This window comes from Candoia aspera, chromosome 17 (genome assembly GCF_035149785.1).
Source record: "Candoia aspera isolate rCanAsp1 chromosome 17, rCanAsp1.hap2, whole genome shotgun sequence".
NCBI classification, from domain to species: Eukaryota; Metazoa; Chordata; class Lepidosauria; order Squamata; family Boidae; genus Candoia; species Candoia aspera.
In genome coordinates, this window is record NC_086169.1 from 6,737,951 (window position 1) to 6,760,731 (window position 22,781).

At 47.3% G+C, this 22,781-nt stretch overlaps 2 protein-coding genes and 1 non-coding gene across 3 annotated transcripts; 1 reads left to right on the plus strand and 2 right to left on the minus strand.

Moving 5' to 3' along the window:
* Window positions 1-411: 411 nt before the first annotated feature.
* Window positions 412-2,990, minus strand: B4GAT1 (beta-1,4-glucuronyltransferase 1). Its single transcript, XM_063316868.1, has 2 exons — window positions 1,835-2,990; window positions 412-1,089 (listed from the first exon to the last, which is right to left on the minus strand). Exons 1-2 carry the CDS (start codon window positions 2,894-2,896, stop codon window positions 898-900), a joined length of 1,254 nt encoding a protein of 417 aa, XP_063172938.1. The 5' UTR covers window positions 2,897-2,990; the 3' UTR covers window positions 412-897.
* A 475-nt stretch (window positions 2,991-3,465) lies between these two features.
* Window positions 3,466-3,547, plus strand: TRNAS-GCU (transfer RNA serine (anticodon GCU)). The gene has a single exon. It is a non-coding gene; the product is annotated as a tRNA-Ser (tRNA).
* A 1,446-nt stretch (window positions 3,548-4,993) lies between these two features.
* On the minus strand, window positions 4,994-21,255 carry SLC29A2 (solute carrier family 29 member 2). The gene is made up of 12 exons (XM_063316740.1): window positions 21,155-21,255; window positions 17,757-17,838; window positions 17,052-17,239; window positions 15,948-16,087; window positions 14,898-15,032; window positions 13,556-13,653; window positions 13,069-13,153; window positions 11,092-11,267; window positions 10,332-10,437; window positions 9,980-10,065; window positions 8,083-8,282; window positions 4,994-6,953 (listed from the first exon to the last, which is right to left on the minus strand). The coding sequence occupies exons 1-12, from the start codon at window positions 21,220-21,222 to the stop codon at window positions 6,845-6,847; spliced, it is 1,473 nt and encodes a 490-aa protein (XP_063172810.1). The 5' UTR covers window positions 21,223-21,255; the 3' UTR covers window positions 4,994-6,844.
* Window positions 21,256-22,781: the final 1,526 nt, after the last annotated feature.

Consider the following 22,781-nt stretch of genomic DNA (forward strand, 5'->3'; position numbering starts at 1 on the left):
CTACACCCTTGAGATTTCCTCCTATCCACAAGGCCCAGCCCTGCGTTGCTGCTAAGTCCAGACAAGGCTGGCCATGCGCCACCACCTGCTGAGAAGTCTTCCTTTACATCCTTCATTTTTAAAGATGCCCTCTATTATATACAGCCTATCCAACTCAAGAAGCACCACCAGCAGTCAGCAATATCTGGAGAACAAACAGTGACATCTCATCTCCTGCTCTATGTACGGAATTTCCACATAAACTAGAGCCATCCGTTTTAAAACTATCTATGTGCATCACCTGCCATATGAATTTTTCCTGCAAGTACAGTGTGCACTCTGGTTACACCGTAATTGCCAAACACTATTGACGTGGGAGGTTTTGGTAGAAGATGAACAGGTCCAAAGCAACCCAAATTTGAAATTGTTCACTTTAATGAATACAGTAGGTGGTTTTTTTTAAGGTACAGAAATAAATTAAGCACCTCTCCTCCAGGACTAGGATAATCCTTCTCATTTATGCAGAACAAGACACTGAGATTACTGGTTTGAGAAGGAAGGTCAGATACAAAACGGAAAAATCTCACTGCAGAATTCTCTTACTTCTACATTTTACCATTTCATGTCTCAGAGTTCAAAACTAAAAGCCCTTTTCCATGTTCTCAACCCACCTCTCTTAATTTATCATCTTGTAAACTCTGATCTTATTCTGTCAGCCTGTAGTACAGAATAACAGTCAGAAACTGACTGATATAGTGCAGAAATGAAACCAACAACACAGAATGTCTTTAGTAAATGAAAAATGACCCGTAGCCTGTTCATACAATTCTAAGGCAAATACAGTTTGCTCCAGTCCTGTTTCTATCCCCACTCCGAGTCCAAAGATGAATTTAAGCTCTGCAAAGTTAAAAGTGGAAGTCAACATCTCCGTGACGAGTCTGGATATTTGCTCTTCAGCTCCTGCTTGAATTGCCGGAAAAGGATCTTGTTCCGCTGGTTCTCAGCATCCTTTTGCGCATGGAACTCGCCCGCCACCTTGAATCCCTTGTGAACCAAAAAGGCATTGCTCAGCACTGCAAAATGGTAGCCAGCAATGTGGAGTTCGCAAGCCTGTTGGGAAAAGAGAAGAAAACAACAGAAGAAATGAAGGTGGTGTCCCCAGCATCTCACACACCCAACTTTGAACAACCACCTTAGCACAAAGTAGACAACCCTGTGACATGCTAGGTCATCCTTTGAGAAGGTAGCACAGTCTGATGTGACCAGAATGAACATTAAATTTTAGGCTGGCTGTATTTTTTTTACCCCAATGCTGGACAATTCTGTGATCATCTAAGGAGTATATATCATAAATAGAAAAATAATTGTACTGGCAAACGTACTTCAATAAGAAGTCAATATTTACTTACCTCAACAGAGAAACAGAATGACCACGGGCAGGCAAAAAAGCAGTGGGAGTGGGAGTGACTTCCAACTTCCTGCCGGCTTCCCCATGGACTTTGCTTGGGGGAAGCTGTCGGGGAACGTCGGAAATCACGATCACGTGACCTTGGGGACACTGCAACGGCCACAGCTTTGTGAATAAAACTGGTCTGAATATTGTGGAAATTTCAATTCCACAGGAGTAACAGGTCCCGGATTTTTTACGCATTCTTTAAGCTCGCAGATTTTAGGTACCTTGATTCAAAAATTGTTGCGGTATAATGCACCGTTTGGGCTGACTTGAGGGCACAAACAAACACAATGAGAGTTTTAGTATCTATAGACAGATATCCTGAGAAAGAAATCTCGGGAACCAATAAATATAATGTAAGAGCACTCCCCATTCTCCAGGCCTTTCCCCCTGCTTGATTACCTGGCTGATACGGTTGAAGCCGTACTGCTTGAAACGTTCGTCAAACGGCGGCACTGAGCTAGCACCGACGTAGAAGGGTTCCCAAGGATCCCGCCATGCCACCTTGTAGGCCACGCGCAGGGAGCTCCCCACAGGAAGGTTCAGCCAGTGGGAAAAGTTGGTGGGAGCCTGGCAACGGGGGCATAGCTCCTCGTAGAATGCTCGGATCTCCCCCACTTGGTACAGCTGCACCAGCTCTGCCTTGGTGGCAGGAATACGACGGGTGTGGCGGATCTCGAACGCAGGGACCACAAAGACCCGCGGCGTCCCCTCGTCGGTGGCTTTGGGCAAGGCCAGGAAGTCTTCTCGCAGACCTTCACTGGGTACCATATCCATGTCGACCACCAGCACCCAACGCCCGCCAGCCGCCTCTCTCGCCACGTTGCGGAGCAGGTTGTTGGGGTAAGACGCATTGGCGGCGTCCATGGCGTAGTTGCGCCGGCCAGCCCCCAGCTGCGCTAGCTTGGCAAAGACATCTCCGCAGGCCCGGAGATGGGAGAATTCCCCGTCGTCCCGCTCCGGCTCGGGGAAAGCGGCCATCTGGTCGGCGTGGCACACGAGGTGGAGGCGAAGCAGCTGCCGGACAGGGGCGCAGAGGACGGCCAGGGCGTACACCATCGCCGTGGCCAGGCGGACCTCGTCGAAGCCTGGCGCAAAGAGGGCCACCGAGACGGGGCCCTGCCAGCGCTCCACCAGCTGCTGAGCGTGGTGCAGGTTGCTGAGGCTGGTGTGGCTGACCAGCACCACGTCCTCCCGGTCCCGGCCGTCCCAAGAGGCCCACAACATGTCCCGGTAGATGCGGTACTGCCCGCTGGCGTCCAGGGTGCCGCCGCCAGCCAGCACCGGCTTGAGCCTCTGCTGGTGCCCATTGCCGGGCACGGGGCGGCGGGCCTGGAAAAGCTGCGCGTAGTGGGACCGCTGCTCCTGACCGTGGAGGCCCGAGAGCAGGGCCAGGTAGAGCAGCTGCAAGCCGGCCACCAGCCCCAGCGCCAGGATTAGCGCCTGGAAGCAGGAGCAGGTCATGGGCAAAGGGGGGGAGGGGGGAAGGGAGCAGCAGGCGGGTGCTCAAGCTTGACCCATTTGGTCTCCCCGTGGCTCCCCTTCCCTGCGCGCTCTGCAAAGCCTCGCGCAAGCTGCTCTTCGTGCAGGGCAAGAATGCAAACGGCGCCGAAGCTAAGCTGCTCAGCCAAGGCAGCCGGGCAAGGCGGGGGCGGCCCTTGCTCGCGAGGAGGCTCCCTCCAGCGCCCTCTGCTCGGGAGGAGCAGGCGGTGCAAAAACAAAGGCGGCCGCGCAGCCCCCGCCCCCAGCCCTCCCGCCGGCTTTGCTTTTGCGACCCCCGCCCGCTTGGACGAGCGGGTCTTAGCTCGGCGTGGTGAACCGGGGGGTGGGCTTCGTTTAGCCCTCTTCTGGGGGGTTTTGCATATCAGGGCCGGGAGGCGGCGCGGGGGCGCGACGGAGATTTTGCAATGGGAAATCGGGGAGGCGAGCGCTGGCTCAGCCCCTCATTGCAAATCCCGACTCGGGGGTGTCGCTAACAATTGCCCGGAGGAAACTAAGTATAGACCAGGTGGAAAACAAACCGTGCTTCGTGAGACGAGGTGGCCGAGTGGTTAAGGCGATGGACTGCTAATCCATTGTGCTCTGCACGCGTGGGTTCGAATCCCACCCTCGTCGCTCCCGTTTTGAGCTGTCGGCGTATCCCCACCACCACCCAGGGACTTTATAGTCCCCGTTGCATTTTCAGGCAAAGGAGCTGGAAGGCGGGGAACAGTGCCGCCGACGCTTTGCAAGGGTCTTCCTCCGGAGACGGGGTGCCTCCGTTTTGGGGGATCTGAGAGGGGCTGCGGAGCTCTGCAAACGGGGTGAATTTCTTGCCGCCCAGGTAGACCTTTTGCATGAGCAACAGGCTTCTTCACATAGAGTTTTAATTGTCTATAGCAGTGTCTCTCAACCTTGGCCGCTTGAAGATGGGTGGACTCCAACTCCCAGAATTCCCCAGCCAGCCATGGGGAATTCTGGGAGTTGAAGTCCACCCATCTTCAAGCGGCCAAGGTTGAGAAACACCGCTGTAGTCCATTGCAACTAGTTAAATGCCAGCCGCAAAAAGCTGAGCTGGGGCATTCCCGTTGCTGCAAAACACTGCAGAAAATATCTGCTGGAAAAGCGAGCGAGAAGCATTTAGTTCGGTGACAGGGATTTTTTTCTTTTTCTCTTGGTTGTGCAAACCGTCCCAACCAATTTGGGTAATTTAGGGCTCACTAGATTGTGCCAACCCCAAATATGGGTTGCCAGATTAAACCTGTTGAACCACCACAGAATTACCACCTTAGGATCACTAAAAGATACGCCTGACCACACTGCTCTGTGCAGGTAGCATCTTTTAGCGCCTCAAAAGGAGCATTGCAAGCATTTCTTTACAGAGAACACAGCTAAGAGAAGTCATCAGAATGTATTCAGTGGAAGAAATGTATCATGGTGTTTTTTTCCCCTTTTTTTTAAAGTTCAGTGTTTTAATCAATACTTCGTTGATTGACCAATTTGCTTCTCTGAAGAATCTCAGGCCACACAACCGGAACGGTGAAATTATCTAAAGCATTTTCAGACCTCTTTCACAGAAAAAGCTCTCCAAGTGACATACAAAGTTGAGGAAGTCATTGATTATATTTGGAAATCCATGGTTAACCATGGTTTACACAATCCAGTTTTCCAAGTTGCATCCTCCTTGAATTAACCGCATGCAACATTCTTCCGGTAGTTTCCAGGCTGTACAGTAGCTGGTTTCTGTGGACTTTTTAAAAAATACTGTATATCAATCACCAGGCCAATTCTGATAAACACATTCTCATTTGGGAACAACTATTTAATTGTTCCAAATTATGAGCAGTCAGCAGTTGTAGATGCTTCTAGAATAAAGTTTTGATAACATTTTTTCTGGAGGTGTTAATGCAATAAAAATGAGAAGTCTTTTTTTTTTTTTAAAAAAGCCTTTATTAGAGAGCGCATAATACGCTCCCCACATCCCCTCCCCAAGGTTAGCAGCAAACTAATAACAATGATTTTAAAAAATCAATATTTACATGCAACAAAGATGTCCCTTTTAAAAACACGCAGACATGTACCTTAAGTTTTTGTCCTGATTTAAACTGGCTCACTTACCAGATCAGGTTCAAACCTGGGGAAAAGACAAAGGTCACTTCCCTACTTAGAAGTTTTGCCATCTTTCAGAGCCATCCAACCACTGTTAGGCCACAACAGTAATGAGGGGAGGCTTAATATCACTATGACGACAAAGATGTCACAGTTCTAAATTGATCCCAGAGCCTGGCCTAAACAGCATCCCAGCGAAGGAATGTACAGTAGCCCTGCCTCCTTTAAGAGATGCTTTGCAGCCATGTTCCCAGACTTCCTAGCCACTCTGCCTAAGGACAAGGGGATTCTGGATTTGCAATCCCCATACATCTAGAAGACAGTGGCTTAGACAAGGTAGATCTAAACTTAACCAAAAACTGCCACTGGGCCAGGATTTAGGGCAGTGATTCTCAACCTTGGGAACTTTCAGTTGTGTGGACTCCAACTCCCAGAATTCCCCAGCCAGCATGCTGGCTAGGGAATTCTGGGAGCTGAAGTCCACACTTCTTAAAGTCCCCAAGATTGAGAAACACTGATTTAGGCAATATATTTCCACAACAGAAATTATTTTTTAAACCTTTCCTTGACCTAATACAATACAGGTGTGGCTGCATATGGATGTTTTTTCCCCTCTTTCCAGAAAAACAAGTTTCTGGCTCACCGACTTATGAACAGCGACCAAGCAGAATGAATGAGAAAGCAGAGATTGAGTAACTAGTTACTCTGTAGTTCCTTTTATAATTCAGAGTAACCACAGGTTGATATTTACATGCAGCCTTGGTAACACTTCTGCGCTCAGAATATCTTTCCGCTGTTCTGGTTTAATGGCAGAACAGGTAGAGCTTTGCCCCAAATGAAGTCAGATTAGGGGCCAGCCATCGCTGCACAGCCCATGCCTGAACCCCAGAATGTTATTACAGGAGATGAAAACCAGCCCTGTAATTTATGCCTGGTTACCCTTCCAACTAATTTTGTGCCTCTTGCTTCATTTCCTGCCCACCCAGGCAACTTCCTAACTTTTTTTTTAACTCTGTTTCAGTAGTCAGCAAGGTCAGGCTCTATCCGTGTGCGCACATGCGCACACGCATGCACAATCATCTCTGCCCCTGAGCCCTCGTATCTTCCAGATCTCCAGTAGTTTGAAATCAATTAAGGGGCTATTACAATTCATTCTCCTGTCCCTTCATTATGCACTGGAAAAGTTGAGAGGTGCTTTCCCAGCTTGGTCTGTTTTTGCCATCCAAGTTACTAGCCCTGTAGGTTTGGCGATCCGCTCAAGGGAGACAAAATGACCAAGGTGAGGTAGGAAACAGACTGTGGATTGCCTTGACATTAAAAGACACCTCAAGGGTTTTTTCCCCCTTCTGTATCCCTTCCAGCCATGTATTCAACCGAGTCGAGTCCCAAGATAATAGCTCCTGAATTCCAAAATGGAGCAGAGAAAAATCACAGCTTTCCATCACATGCGAAGGTCCAGCTCCTGTTTGCTGGCTGCATCATCAGCTGGGCACAGGGGGAAAAGACCGTTCCTTGACAACCCCACCCTTAACAGTTTGCAGAACTGTCAGTTCCCCGCTTGAAAAAATCCAGAACATTTCCTCCCAAATACATTTGGACATCTACAGAAAAAAATGGGGCAAAGTGGAAGGGATGCAGACATGAAATAGAAACAAGGAGGAAGGGTTATGCTCAGATAGGTCCCATTCCCCCTCACTGCGAAGAAAATTTCTCAGCTGCCACACGGAGGGGGCTCGAATGAAAATCCTGCAAGGGGGCCCGGCCACCAGCTGCCCCTTCAGCCTTCAAGAGGTGCGGATGCGAAACCTTGAAGGGCGGAGGCCGTCAGAGGACCTTGAGGACGAAGGAGAGGGCTGCTCCGCAAGAGAGGCCCAGCGCCAGGAAGAACGTCATGATGGCCCCCGCTAACTCGCTCTCCTGTGGCTGGACCTGCCTGGAGGGGAGAATTCATGCCCACATTTGAGGATCCCAGAGGTGGTTCTTCGCTTCATTCATTCATTCATGCGTTCAGGATACTGCCCACCGCCAGCTGGTTCTGGGCAGCTCACAACAATAACGTAAACAACCGCAGAACCCCAAAAAATGAATCATGGCTGCAAAATACCGGCAGTCTGTCAAAGTTACGGCAGCACTGAACGAACTGCAGTTATGACCGGTCCTCAGAATTCCGGCCATCCCAATACCCCCGCGGTCACGTGATCTTGCGATCTGGGCGCTTGCCTACCCATTCGCACTTATGACCAGTTGCCACGCACCCCACAATCACCTGGACGCCATTTGCAACCTTCCCTGCCTTGTTTGTTTGTCATATTTTTATCACCGCCCATCTCCCCCACAAGGATTCCCCAGAAAGTCAGTGGGGAAGCCAGCAGGGAAGGTCGCAAGGTGCTGGGGTGAGTCTCCCCCACCCATGCACTCTCCCCAGCCACTCTGTGCTCACACCGACCACTTGCACACCCTCCCTCTGCCTCCCTCGCACCCTCATGCATCCACCCTGCTCCTCCCCCACCGGACAGCAGCCCCTTACCTGCCTGCCACCTGCATGAGAGCCCACTGGGACTTGCAATGGCTTCCTGCCGGCTTCCCCACTGACTTGGTTGTGGGAAGCCGGCAGGAAGTTGCCTCGCCTAACGATCGTGGGATTCAATTAACAACAGTAAGCAGGGCTGCAGGGATTGCCATCGCTAAGCAATGCAGTCTCGCTTTACGGCCGCATTGCTTAGTGACGGAAATCCCATTCCCAACTGCCGCCTTAAGTTGAGGACTACATGTAATCACAAGGTGGCAATCCAATAATAAAGCAAACATAAATCATCACAACCAGGGGAGTCTCATCCCACCTCAAGGCCTGGGTAAACGGTCTTTAAGGCTTTCTGGAATGTTATTGGGGTGGGAGCCGTACGGATGGGGGGCGGCCTCATTCCAGAGGGCAGGTGCCGCTACCAAGAAGGGACGGGGAATTACGGACTGTACTCAGCAGCCTTTGCATCCCACTGGTGGTTCTCAGAGCCCTGAACCCATCATCCTGCTTTCGGAGGAGAATATGGCAAATTCCTACTCACTTGGGGGCCAGGCACATGGTGACAGAGACGAAGTAGCCATTGGAGAGAGAAAAGACCACCATCAGGACGACAAACCAGGCGTCGTGGTGGAAAACCACAGGGAAGTAGGTCTGTTCCGGGATGTTGCACAGGAGGAACATGGGTACGAGGACGACGCGGAGCCCCACCGCTGCGGGAAGGAGCTTCAGGTGTTTCTGCGGCTGGTGAGAGAGAACCACACGGTTCCAACAGAGCTTGCAAATAAAACACATATATTATCTATCCCCCGTGACCCTAAACAGGAAGGGCGGCTTGAAGAAAATCCTTGGGGGATTGGCGGTGGATCCCTTGTATGGTGTGCTAGTTTTCTGAGGATTGGCTCTTTCTCCAGACTTTTGTTGACTTGCATACTTTATAGTATTTTGCTGTTGTATTTTGTAAGCTGCCCAGAACTGTACAGGTAGTCCTCAGTCAGGATTGGAATTTCCATTGTAAGTCGTTACGGTCGTAAGTCGAGTCACCACATGACTGGATCCAATTTTATGACCATTTTTATGGCGGTCATTAAGCGAATCAGAGGTAGTTAATCCAACTTCCCAATGGGCGTTTTTTTGCCAAAAAACAGCAAAAAGCATCGTAAAACATGATCAAGTGGTCAGGGGATGCTGCAACCGGTCGTAAATGCGAGCCAGTTGCCAAGCTCCCAAAATGCAATCATGTGAATGTGTGGGTGGTGGTGCAACATTTTGCGATGCTCAGAAGTGCTTTACAGGCCGTAAAGCACCCATTCCGAATCTGTCATAACTTCAGACTGTCGTTAAACGAACAGTCATAAGTCAAGGACTACCTGTAACAGATTTTTTTGGGGGGGAGGGGGTATATAAATTTCACTGAAAATAAATAAAGAACCTCTCTGTGGTTCTATCCATCTTGAAAGATCTTCTAGGATGCTTCTTCCTGGTGCCTTCTTTCAAAGATAGCCATCTTCTGAGGCCATGGAGACCAGCCTTCTTCAGTGCAGCCCCTTTCTTTGGAACAGCACCCCCCCAACCCCCAGATATGGCTTTTCCAAAGAGTCTTACGGACAGAAGGGTTAGGACAGTGTTTCTCAACCTTGGCCACTTTCAGATGGGTGGACTTCAACTCCCAGAATTCCCCAGCCAGCCATGGGAGTTGAAGTCCACCCATCTGAAAGTGGCCAAGGTGGAGAAACACTGGGTTAGGAGAAGCAAACCTCTGTTGTCATGGGTGCTTTTCCCTTTATTTAGTGTTTTAATGCATTCTCTACGTGCATTTGTACCTCATGTACAGTATATTATGTCTGGGGGGTTGTTTTTAACTTAATTTAAGAGGCACAGCATGGAAAATCCAGCAGATGGTGAAGTACACAGCTTAGCGAACTGGCCTTCTCTGTGGTGGCCCCAATTCTAAAGAAGGCTTTCCCCCGAAAGGGGCAGGTACAAGCATTTTGAAAACAGGCCAAAGCAGCAGCATTCTGTGGGCCTTTAGCCCTTTGCTGAGGCGAACAGTGCTGAGATATAGTAGGTTTTTTTAATCACTGATTTCAATCATTTATATATGTGGTGAGGCAATTTTGGGGGACCTTGTTGGGCCCTGCCCAGAGTCTGTTAAGACTGGAGCAAGCTACGAATACTATTAAATAAATAAATAAATCCCCCCCACCAACTTGGATGGAAATGGGTTGGACGTGCAACAAAACGGCCACAGCTTTCGAGGTCATAAGCTACCTTCTTTCTTTTTGGCTATGGCAGGCAAATATGCCTGCCCTTGCCCCACCCCCGGATTCATTCAAGATGCTGTCTGTGCTTCCCCCACATGTGAAAGAGCATAGCTGAGAATCAATCAATCAATCAATCAATCCCACTCCTGCCACCATCGGCAGGCGTCAATCGCTCACCCAGAGGAAATAGGAAGTCGAACTCCTTCCCAACCAGTCCATGATGTTGAAGAGAAGGAAACAGCAGACGGGAGTGAAGAAATTCTCTAATGTGGGGAGAAGATGGGGACACCCCCAGAACAGTTTGGACCATGTCTTGAGCCAAGTTAACCCAGCGCTACTCAGTCTGGCCGCAGCCCTCCAGGTTCCAGACAGAGACGGCTCTTTCCCACCACCTGGTCTTTAAGCTGGAGATGCTGCGTGCAAAACGGATCCCTTCCCTAAAGTTTTCCCCTTTCCCTCACTGCAACTCCAGTCAGCCCGGACCAGCCCTGCCCCTTCCTCCCCTGTTTTTAAACGCCCCATCACTCACGCCAAGCCAGGTTCTCAGAGGAGCTGACGATTCTTGTGGTGATCGCCGGAAACACCGACAGGGTAATGGAGAAATCCATCACAATAGAGAGGGCCAGCACCCAAATCTGAAATGGAAAAGCAGAAGCCACAATGTGACGTTAACCGCATGCGATACCGGTGCCGCCCTGGGGTCTCCCTTCAACCATCATCAAGTGGAGGGCATTCTGGGAGTTGAAGTCCACACATCTGAAAGCTGCCAAGGTTGAAAAACACTGATATAACCCAGTGTTTGGTCTGGCTGGCAGGAGCTCTCTCATCCTCCCCTCATCTGCTCTTACAACCCACTATTGCAGAGGAGGGGGCTAGGGTGCCCCCCTCCACATTGGCCTGGCCTTCACAGCCAAACCAGCAGAGTCCCAGCAATCCACTTTATTTCAATCAACAATCAGAGTGGGTGGGAACATCTAGCTGCCCTCGGTTGAGCCCAGAACAGCACAGCGGGGACCGAGCTGGTTACGGGAGACGACCAGAAAAATCCAAATTGGGAGACAAGGTTTGAAAGCTGAAAAAACTTCCCCAAAGACAGGAAAGACAAGTGACGTCATATTCTTGCTCAAGAAGGTCCTTGTCTAAAGAAGTCTCTGCTTTTTTTTTTACTTTTTTTTTTACATTACATTTTTTTTACAAGAATTTTCCTGTTGCCTAACCAATCTTTTCTTCCCCCTATTTACCAGGAATTGAAACTGGAACTTCCTTTTCCTAAAAGCAATGATTCCTACCTTCCTGAGCACACTCAAGAGCGAGGGGTTGGGTGGAGCCATGCCCACCCCGCTCTTTCCGTTCATTATTTCGGGTGGGCAAGTCAAGCCATCCTGCTCCAGGACCACGGCGTTCCCGTTGCTCAAGCTGAGCGGTTCTCCTTTGGAACTGTCTGCCACAAGAGTCGAGCCATCCTCTGAAGAGACACAAAGCAGGGGGGTCCAATCAAGATCAAACACTGCAACCTATTAATCTACAACCTTCCTCAGCCTGGCATTCTCGGTGGGGGGACAGACTTCAGATCCCACAACCTCTCAGCTTAAAAACACTCCACAAATACAAACACAGGTAGTCCTCGCTTAACAACCATTCATTTAGTGATGGTTCAGACTTATGATGGTGCTGAAAAACGTACGACTGGTCCTCACACTTACAACCGTTGCAGCATTCCCACGGTCACGTGATCACAATTTGGGTGCTTGGCAACCAGTTCGCATTTATGACCGTCACAGTGTCCTGTGATCACGTGATCGCCATTTTCAACCTTCCTGGTCAGCTTCCGGCAAGCAAAATCAACAGGGAACCACGTGATTCACTTGATGACCACATGGCCTGCTGAACACCCACAGTGATTCACTTAACAACCACCGCAAAAAAGGTTGTAAAATCAGGTCAGATTCACTTAATGACCACTTCACTTAGCAACTGAAATTCCAGTCCCAGTTGTGATAGGCGAGGACTGATAGTTAGGCGAGGACTACCCGTAAGTAAAATTAAAAGAGTGCCATCTGTGCTCATTCCTGAATCTATGCCTCTCTCACTCCACCCAAATCCATTTCATCACATCAACACCTGGAATTTTACCTGTCCAGACAGGTGATTGCTGAAATGCTATTGGGGGGCCCACGTGCCAAAAAGCATGGCCCAATCCAAATTTGATTTCTTTTCAACCGTGTCAACGAACTTATTCTCTGTTTACTTAATAATTTCCCCCTTATGCAGGGTTCAGAAGTAGACTTCAGCGGCAAAAGTTACTATTACAAGGTTCAGGGTCTCCCACCCTGGGGCTGAGGTAGTAAATCTCTGCCGTAACAGCAGTTAGTGGAGAAGCATCTAGACAACATCGGATCATTTCAAAACATTAAGCAAGTCTCTGCAAAGAGGTTGCAGAACAAAGAAGGGGGAAGTCAGAAAATAAACATTTATTTACACTGGTTTCTTTTTTTTTCTCTCTTTTTCCCTTTTTCTAGTTTAAACATTCATAAATAATAATATAGTGAGCTTTTACATTAAGCACAAAAATTTATATATATTTTTAAAGATCATTAACACAACTCCATGTACTCTGCTTGGTCTCTCTTATTAATGTTACCGTATGACTTGTATAACCTCAGTCATTATCTGTCCATCTGTATGCTTTTTTGGAAATATATCTCCAAATCTTTTAAAGTCACGTCTTCGATATGTTATGTAAGACAAATACAGAAATTGAGAAAGCAGGCGAGAGAGAGGTGAAATTCTTTTTTTCCTTTTGCTTTAAGACCTCACACCCTCTGATGTTAGATTCTGGACAAGGGAAAGGAAAACAGTCAAATTCCCTTTGATCAGCTTTGATCAACCTGTTTGCCTGTTTGGACTTCAATTCCCAGAATTCTCAGCAATGGCCACTGCTGAGGATTCTGGGACTGGGCCCAATGACAAGCAAAACATCCAGGAAAAATGGCCCTCGATCACAAGCTTTCTCAAGCTAGTTCCCTCCAGATGTGTTGATGTGCAACACCCCTCGTGCTCAGCCAGGATAGACAATGGCTGGGCATTGGGGGCTTGTAGTCCAGCACTTTGGAAGATCACCAGGCTGGGAAGGCTGATCTTGAAGCCCAACCAGGAATGCCAAACTGAAACATTAAAAAAAAAAATGGACACCTTTTCCACCACCAGCTGAGCCAGGTTTTAACAACTTTTCAATTCTCCCTATTTTTTCTTTCAGATGTCCCCACCTGGAGAAAGAAGGCCAGTCTTGCTCTCCAGTTCACATCCTAAATCCTCTTGGGGTCTCTCGTCCAGATAATAACGGGCAAAGGTCTGCAGAGAGAAAGAAGAAGGGCTGATGATGTCTGATAGCAAACCTAGCTGATGATGTCTGATAGCAAATCTCCCAACCTGGGAGCATCTGATCAGCCCAAAAAGCTAAGCAGGGCCACAATTGGTTCTGCTGGATGGGGCACCACCAGGAAGTCCCAGGAGGCTAGACTTGGAAATTGAAAAAAAAAAACTTCCTAGAAGAAGTCAACGGCAAAGCAGCTTCAAATGACAAGCAAGCTACGTGGAAGTGTCTGAGAAACGAAAAGGAGTCCATTCAAAGCAGACTTCACCTTTTTACCTATTCTTCCTCATTCTTTTCTTATCTCTGCAAGAATCCCTCTGAAAAATTTCCCTCTTTTGTTTGCAGAACCAGAGGAAGAGGGAAAGGGAATCTAATCTCACCTGGCGGGGCAGCAAGAGATAACAGGCGATAGAAACGAAGGTCCCAACACAAGGAGTGACGAAATAGATCAGGGCAGACGTCTGGGCATCCAAGCCACCTGAACCGGAGAGAAAAGAGGCAGATGGACCCAGGGCACACCTTCCTGGGCCCAACGTTCCCCGGATTCACCCATTCAAGCACGAAATTGGGGCAGCGATGCTGGGAGATGAGGTGTAAATATCAGAGAAGAGCTGGGAAGACATCACCCCTTTGCAAGAAAAGTCACAAAGGGGGTGGGGTTATTTATTCAGCAAAAGGCCGGGGTTGCTGATTTTTGCCACGTGCAAGACACCCGGTTTGGGCAAGTAGACTTCCCCATCTCGCATAATGGCACAAGAATGTAAGAAGGCCACCCCTGCTTTAATTAAGCAGGATAAAACAAATGTGTAGCTGGGTTAGATTCCTGTTTTCTTGGAAGACTCTTGTGGTCCTTGAAAACGGCTTCCTGCTGGATTCTGAAATTCCACTTTCCCAAAGTTCTGCTGTGCTAGCCTAGGATTAAGGCTTGATTGATAGCCATGCCTTCCATCTCACCCCCCATCAAACTTACAAGGCCCCTGGCTGGGAAAAGCTGCAGTAAAAATCGGCACATTTACTGCCATATAAATCTCTGTGGATGGCGTGCAAATCCCGCGATTAGCAATCCCTCGGCCACAGGACCCAACCCCAGCATTCCCAAGACCTGGCTGGTCCAACCTTTCCTTAAATCCCTCCACCAAGGAAACTATACAGGTAGTCCTCGTTTAACAACCACAATTGGGACCAGAATTTCATTGCTAAGCACAGCGGTCATTAAGTGAATCTAACCGGATTTTACAACCCTTTTTCCAGCGGTTCTTAAGCGAATCACCACGGGCGATAAGCGAACCATGTGGTCGTTAAGCGAATCACACAGTCCCCCACTGATTTGGCTTGCCAGAAGCCGGCCAGGAAGGTCAAAAATGGCGATCACCTGACCACAGGACACTGCGACGGTCATAAACGTGAACCAATTGCCAAGCGCCCAAATCGCAATCACATGGATATTGTGACGGTCGTAGGTGTGAGGTCTGGTCATAAGTTTTTTTTTCAGCACCCTCATAAGTCTGAACTGTCATTAAACAGATGGTTGTTAAGCGAGGACTACCTTTATTCTTTCTTGTGGCAATCAGTTCCCTGACAGATAGCTCTACTTGGAGGTTTCTCAGAACATTTACCCCACATCAGCTTCCCCACAATCTAGAGGCCCCTCTTGTCTTCCCTTTGAAAGATCCTCCCCAGCTCTTTCAACCCAGGACGTGCTGTTCAGACCCCCATACTCACTGGCCAAGGACAGCAACATGGCAACGGCGGCAAATGTTCCCGCCATCCCTTGGCCACTGAGAAATAGGGTGCTGTATCTTTGCGGAAAAGCCCCCAGCTGGCCAAACAGACTTCCTTGCAGGATGGCGCAGAAGGCTGTTGAAAACAACGGAAGACAATGTCAGGAATGAGACTGTTTTGTGCATTTACTTTCTTTTGACATATGTATAAAAGAATATATATATATATATATATATATATATATATATATATATATATAGTATATATTAAAAATTTAAAAAACTAACAAGAAATAATAATCAGAATGAAGAGAGCGAAAAAAGAAGGAAATAAGAACAAAGCTAAAAGTGTAGAAAACAAAGAAAAAAGAAAAAATAATAAAGACACAATTTCTGATTTTCTTTCACAACAGTGACAAGTATAAAAGTAAATTAACCTCTTATTCTATGGATACAGCATGGCTTACATTTTCTACTATAACCTGATTTTTCCTAATCCTCAAAACCATGCATCATAATTATTTTGTGTATTTACTTTCCATATGCAAGGAAACATGAGACCCAAGCTTTCACACGAGCACCAATTTCCCTGAATCCTGTCTGTCCACAAGGACTGGATCTCGTTATCCCATTTATTTATTTATGTATTTATTTATGTATATATTTATTTAACAAATTTATATGGCTGCCCAACTCACACACGGTGACTCTGGGCGGCTTACAGAATTAAAAACCACAAAACCACAATTTATTTGGATGTACAGGAAATACAGAAGCACACGACTCCCCAAGACTGAATGGCGCTGCCTATGTCCTTCTGACACCCTCCCTGGCATGCTGGCTAAGGATTCTGGGAGTTGCAGTCCAATAGATTTGGAAGGACCAGGATGGGCAAGACGATTAGAATCGAGTCCCTGAGCGCACAACAACCCTGTGAAGTAGGCTGCCCAGAGTTTTGGGGGGATTTGAATTGGGGTCTGTGGCAAATCTACAGAGCACAGATCAAAATCTCAGAGGGGAACTAACCAGACTCCAGATAATGCACACTCACAGTTAATGAACCAGACGCTTGCCATGGTGACAGAGAAAAAACTCTGGGGCGACATTACCGCCTTGACCAGGATGGCCGTCAGCACAAAGAGAAACAGGATCGCGGTCAGGCTGCCCAAAATGCGCACTTTGTCCGAAATGCTTTGCAGAGGGAGAAAAGGACATGTGAACGGACGGAAAGGTAGGACCGGCTACAGACATCCAAGGGAGCTGGGAAAGCTGAACAGGGGCAGACACCTCCCTTGGGGCTGGAAGGAAGGAAGGAAGGAAGGGACAAGAATATACTTGCCAAACCTTCAGATAAATAAATCAACAGCCCTGTTTTGCTTTGAGAAGGGGATGGAGGGCTAATGTGTTTTCCTAGCTCTGTCAACCAAGCAGACCAGACAGGCAACACGGCCAGATTAGCTAATTCTAGTTTATTAAGGCTACATTAACAGAATCTGAAGGTCTAACTCCTGCTGTCTCCCTTACAGCCCGAGAAACCAGGGAGGGTCCCTTCTGAGCCTCTTTCTCCTCCCATTATGCAGCCGAGGGCTAAGCCGCCTCTTATCTGACCATTCCCTTGGCAGCATCTCTTTGTCCCGTTTTTCAAGATCTTTCCCACATACAAGTTCTGTGTCAACCCTTCGAGGTAGTCCAGACAGGAAACCCCAACCACGAGTACTAACCCTATTGTAAGTTTGCAGTAACAGAATCTGGCAAGTTTGACTCACTTTCCCCCTCCCTTACTTTTACTTCCCATAAAACGAGGGAGGGTCCCTTCTGAGACGCTTTCTCCACCCCCATCCCTGCTTGGGACTCAGATCTCTCTTCTCAGACCCTTGTCTAGGCTGTGCCTCTCCTCCTGACTCCCCAGGCTGTTCTCACAGCCCACTACAACCGGCAATTTTAGCGTGCCCGGCTGGGCTGGGCTACGCTATCAGGAGAGACGGGATGCCCAATCTGGGAAGACAATCACCCCTGGACTTTGTCGGGAAGAGTATTTCCACTTTAACCCCTCCACGCCTGCAAGCGAGGGCCTTTGCTCCGGGCAGGGCTAACACGATGGGGCAAAAAAGGGTGGGATGCGGTAAGAGGAAGCCGTAGAGAGAAAGTGCCCCACCATCGGTAGAGGAGGGAGTTGAGAAGCGTGAAGAGCAGCAAAGGTAACTGGGAGAGCAGCGTCAGCCAATTACTGAAGCTAAAAGCATCCTTGCAGACGGACACCGGTTGGAGGTCCGAGGCCGTCCGATTCTCAGCCGCCTCCGGTCTGGCAGAGCAGTTCCCCACCACGAGCCTGGCCTCGAAATACTGGCGAGAGAGAAAGACTTTGATTAGAAGAGAGCATGCCGCAGAGGTCTCGGAGAAGCCGACAGGATGTCCCGTGTGGCACAGCGTCACTTGTGCCACGACCCTGCCCATCGTTTTGGACCTCCAGAGCCCCGAAGATGTAGCTGGGATTAACTAGGCTGAACCAGCCTAGTTTGATTTATCTTCCTGACCCCCCCGTCCCGAAGCAAAACAAAGGCAGGTTAGGAAAAAGATGGAGGAATTGGATGGAAAAGGCCCTAAGAGTCCGGAAGTGAAGTCGCTGAATCATAGAGTTGGAAGGGAACTCAAAAGGTCATCCATCCCAACCCCATGCTCAATGCAATCAGACCTGTCCTTTATATAAAGAGTGGAATTCTTCCAATGCCCCCCTGTTCCAACCCCGATCGAAGCAATTATAATCATAACTCAGCAAGTATCAGGAGGAGAAATAAGGATTTAGAGCAGAAGATCTAAACCTCCCTGTTGGCCAGGAATATCTCCAAAGGGAAGGACTCACCGGGATGGCTGTGATGAAGAAGTTCCAAGGCAGAAGCGTTCCCAAGCCCAAGAGGAAAAAAATGATTCCCACACAGTGGAACCTGGAAGGAAAGACCCACATCAGCTCATCAAACCCTGGCTCTCTACCCACCCCCACCAGTCACTGGGCTGGGTTCCCACACCAAGCTACAAACCATAGTCTGCAAACTGTTGGCAGATTGCTGGGAAAGCCTTTAGCCCAGGAGAGATCAGAAAAGTCACACACACCAGGCATATCTATAAAAATAATTTATTTACAGAAAGCAAAACGAAAGCAAAAACATATTTAAAGGACTTAGCTCTCATTGAGAGCTACCTGGCTTGCTACATGCCGGCACAAAAAGAAAAGAGGAACTGAAACAAGTCCGGGCAGGTTCCTCCCCCCAGGTGCAATAATTAACATTCAAAAAGGGGGCAGTTGAATTCAACCTCTGCACCCGGCCAAAATGATTAGATACAATAGTACCTTAATCTGTTAGTAGGAAAACCATTAACACAAACTACCATCCACTGCATGATGGTTACCATCCACTGCATGATGGTTACCATGTGATGCAAACGAACAATGGTGATGATGATATAGCCTAATGTGTAAACCCAGGTTAGCATGTTTGTCCCTGTAGCCAGGATTGTCTACTGCAGTGTTTCTCAACCTTGGCCGCTTGAAGATGGGTGGATTTCAACTCCCAGAATTCCCCAACACATCCACCCATCTTCAAGCGGCCAAGGTTGAGAAACACTGGTTTAGAGCATCAGGGTGGGAACAGATAAATTAAAACAGGATGGTCCAAGAGATCAGGAAGGGACCTTGCTCTCTGATCTAATCCTGGGGTTGGGTGGGGGGTGTCACCGAGCCAACCACCATTTCAACAGAGCCTCCTGGCGCTCCACATTAGTTGATCTGGAAGAGGATGGTCAGGAGATGGAAAAGGTGATCCACAGCTTTCTCCAAGCTCTGCCACTGCTAACTTCCATCAGAGGCTTAAAGCTGTGTGTTTGTGTGTTTGTGTGTATGTATGTGTATATGTACATATATCACAGACAAAGAGGATCCTAAATTTCACTGCTGAAAAGAAAGCAAAATCCGTAGCCAAAATTTCTGCCCTTTTCGAAGGATAGGGATCAGGGCGCAGAGGGACGGTGGCTTCACGTTTAATATTTCCGCAAAATAGCCCATATTTCATGGGTGGGGGGAGATAAGACTCCCCGCCCCATGAAATATGGGCTATTTTGCTGAAATACTAAGGGAAAGCAAGAACAGCAGCAAAGAAACTCACAGAAAACACTGTAAGTTAACATAGGAGTTCAGAGCATTTAAAAAAGAAAATCAGAGAGGACAAAATGTCCTCGACCAAGCTGTGGTTTCCCTCCTGATTCATCCGGCCCAAGCAGAAACAAAAATGTGGCCTGTCCTCATTTCTAAACCGGGAAATGCCGTTGTAGAAGTGAAATTCTTCTCGCAGCAGGGCTCTTGGTGGGCGGGCAGAAAGAGCTAGAAAGGAAGTCCCTGGTCCCCAGCAAAATCTGGAAGTTTAAAGTTTCAATCCCTATCCTGCGAGCAATTCAACCCAGCTGCATATGCTCCATCTTCTTTCTCCTCCAAATATATCACTATTTCCCTATAAATAAAATAAAATAATAAAATAAAATATGAAATAAATGAAATAAAATAAAATATGAAATAAAATATGAAATAAATAAAATAAAATAAAATATGAAATAAATAAAATAATAAAATAAAATAAAATATGGAATAAAATATGGAATAAAATAAATAATAAATAATATAATATAATATAATATAATATAATATAATATAATATACAGGGTTGCTCTTGTGGGGAAAATAGGAGGAGGAAGGAGTATTAGGCATGTTGAGTTATTTATAAAAATAATAAAGGCGGGATACAAATAAAATAAATAAATAAATAATGTAGAGAGAGAACACACATAAGCAAATCTCCTGCCTCTTCTAAAGACTTACTAACTCTCCAAATTAGCACTGAGCCAGGGCAGTGAATGAGCTTCAGAGCTACACAGCATTCTTCAGACATAACGCACTTCCTTCAAGGAAGTCCAATGACCCAGAAATGGACTTGAAATCGGCAACAGGAAAAAATCACCAGGCCCTCTCACTGTTGCTTATTTACGACACCCATTCTCCCCAGCCAGCATGGTCAAAGTTTAGGGATGATGGGAATTGTAGTCCAGCAAGGGTTCTTCATCTTTTTTTAAAAAATAACCTATTCCCACATATATTATTTATCAAGTCTGCATTTCACTCAAAACCCAAGCTATCCCCCAAGCTTTGAAACGAAGAGCTGGCTAAGGTTTTTCGTTTATTATGACAATTATTTCCATTTCTTACCGGAATGCCGAAAACATCAAATTTAATGAAAACAACTTCGTAAATTGCATTAGAATTAAACTGCAAATTAAAATTAAAGCAAGGTTTACCAGGGCAGTAAAAAAAAAAAAACTAAGCCATAGAACAGACAAGGTAGAGGGATGGAACTGCAGGATTCATAAAGTATTCAAATGGGGCTGCATAAATTTTGAAAAATCTGAATTTTGATGCCAGTTAGCTTGTGACAAGCTTTCCCTGAAAAAAATGCTGCGTTGCTGCAAAGCACACACGCAGTCACCCTTGTAGCATGGCAAATATCAGCTAACCCCTGAGAGGCACTAGCCTTTGAACTTTTGAAACATGACAAAACCTCAACACAAAAAGTTCAGCAGTGCGAAGAGGAAAACACTCCACATATGCTCAGAGGCATGGCCTCCCTCTTAGGTGCACAAAAGATCATCTCAGATCTGCTAAAATTTCTTTCCATCAAACAGCAGCTGATGGCGCTCAAGATTCTAGGAAATCAACCCAAAACGGGGCCTGTACAGGCAGTCCTTGACTTACAACCGTTCATTTAGCGACCATTCAAATTTACAACAGTGCTGGAAAAAGTGACTTGCGACTGGTCCTCACACTTACGACCATTGCAGTGTCCCTGCGGTCACACGATCAAAATTCAGGTGTTTGGCAACCAGCATGAATTTACAATGGTTGCAACATCCTGGGATCATGTGATCGCCATTTGCGAGCTTCCCAGCCAGCTTCCAAGAAGCAAAATCAATGTGGGAAGCCGGACTCACTTAACGATCACATGGTTTGCTCAACAACTGCAGCAAAAAAAGTTTGTAAAATCAGGTACAGTCATGTTAACAACCGCTCTGCTTAATGATGACTGTTCTGGTCCCTACTGTGGTCATACGTCAAGGACCAGCTGTATGATCCAATCCTTGCATCCTAAGATTCTCCAGGCACAACCCCATGATGTCCTTTAGAGCATCTTATGCCAAAGGAGATGCACTGTTGCAACTTACAAATCTTTGGGCTTTTCCTGAGGAGCCATGATTAACAGGTTCCCTGAAGCAGGAGCTGGAAATGCCATTGCAATTCAGTTTCCGTCAAACCACAGCCAGATCTGGAAGGGAATAGAGAGGAAAGTTACTGAAAGAGAAACTCAGCCTGAAGCAGTGATTTTCAACCTTGGCCACTTTAAGACGCGTGGACTTCAACTCCAAGAATTCCCCAGCCAGCCACGCTGGCTGGGGAATTCTGGGAGTTGAAGTCCACGCGTCTTAAAGAGGCCAAGGTTGGGAAACACTGGCCTAAAGTCTCCCCTGAGCTGAACCCAACAGTTGGCACCTTTGGGGGCATGTTCAAGTGGCTTTCTGGACAACCATGTAGAAATGGTTAGCTGTTTTCAATAACAATAATAATAATAATAATAATAATAATAATAATAATATCCTTCTAGTCTTCAGCCTGGAGTTTCTTGGTAGTTACTTACCTTCATTTCTCTGAAAATTTCAGATTCCAAAGAGGAGTGTTAAATTTTGTTGCCCTCAACCCACAAGATACCAACATCCCCAAATTGTTCCAGTCAGCTCCACTCTTCACTACGGGGGTGACGGGGAAGCCTTCTGCACTTCCTCAGAGACACCACTTCCACTTCCTGACCCTTGGGGAACAGGAGATGTTGAAACAGTCCAACATGTGTTACTTTACTGTACTATCTATAGCAGTGTTTCTCAACCTCGGCCATTTTGAGATGCATGAACTTCAACTTCCAGAATTCCCCAGCCAGCAGGCTGGCTGGGGAATTCTGGGAGTTTAAGTCCACGCATGTTACACACGCTGCTCCCAGGTTCGGCTTATGGTCACTCACTCACACGCTCACAGCCTGTTGAGGATCTTGTCAGCCCCTCTTGCTTTCTCCCTGGGTTTTCCAGATAGGTGCAACTTGACACACGGATAAGATACACAGCCCCGGTCAACAAATGGGAAATAATTAGGGACACCCACAAATCACTTCCAACCGAACACGGAGGCACAGCAGGGTCTTTGGAATACACAGAGACCCAGTGAATTTGAAGTAACAGCCAAACTTTACTGGTTACAATGTACATTTGCTCTTTCTCACACACACAAACACGCACACATCCACACTTACCCACGTCCTTCCCAACTAGGCTGCCAGGCACTAGCTAGAGGAACAGAAGCTGCGAAGTCTGGGTCCAAAGAGTGGGAGCGCTCTGGGTCCCCTTTTATCCCCCAAAGTCCTCGCTTCGTTGATTCACAAGACCTGCAGCCACTCTGGCCTTGCTAATTTACAAGTCTGGTAGCACTGATGGGATGGGGGGGCTTCCATGTGCTCAGGCCCAACGTCCTTTGTCTGGTTCAGGTGACATTTTTTTCTTTGTTTCCTTAACGACTTGCTTCCTTCTTGTCACCCCCACAAGGGATCTTTTAGAGAAGATTCCTGGCTTTTTGTCCTCTCTGCTTTCCTGCCTGCTTCATTTTTAGTTATGGCAGCTTCAGCCTAATCTCACAGCATCTCAAATGGCCAAGGTTGAGAAACACTGATCTATAGAGATATTTGTAATGTCTATATCCTGCCTCTTTTACATCAGTACCCTGGGTGATCTGACAATACTTACATCACAG

Coding starts and splice junctions, on each gene's coding strand:
- B4GAT1 (XM_063316868.1), bottom strand. CDS start 2,896: ATGACCTGCTCCTGCTTCCAGGCGCTAATCCTGGCGCTGGGGCTGGTG. Junction 1,090..1,834: donor GCTTCAACCGTATCAGCCAG/GTAATCAAGCAG, acceptor TTTTCCCAACAG/GCTTGCGAACTCCACATTGC.
- SLC29A2 (XM_063316740.1), bottom strand. CDS start 21,222: ATGGCATTTCCAGCTCCTGCTTCAGGGAACCTGTTAATCATGGCTCCT. Junction 11,268..13,068: donor GACTGGCCTTCTTTCTCCAG/GTGGGGACATCT, acceptor GTGTCTCTTCAG/AGGATGGCTCGACTCTTGTG. Junction 10,438..11,091: donor TCTTGAGTGTGCTCAGGAAG/GTAGGAATCATT, acceptor TTTCCATTTCAG/ATTTGGGTGCTGGCCCTCTC.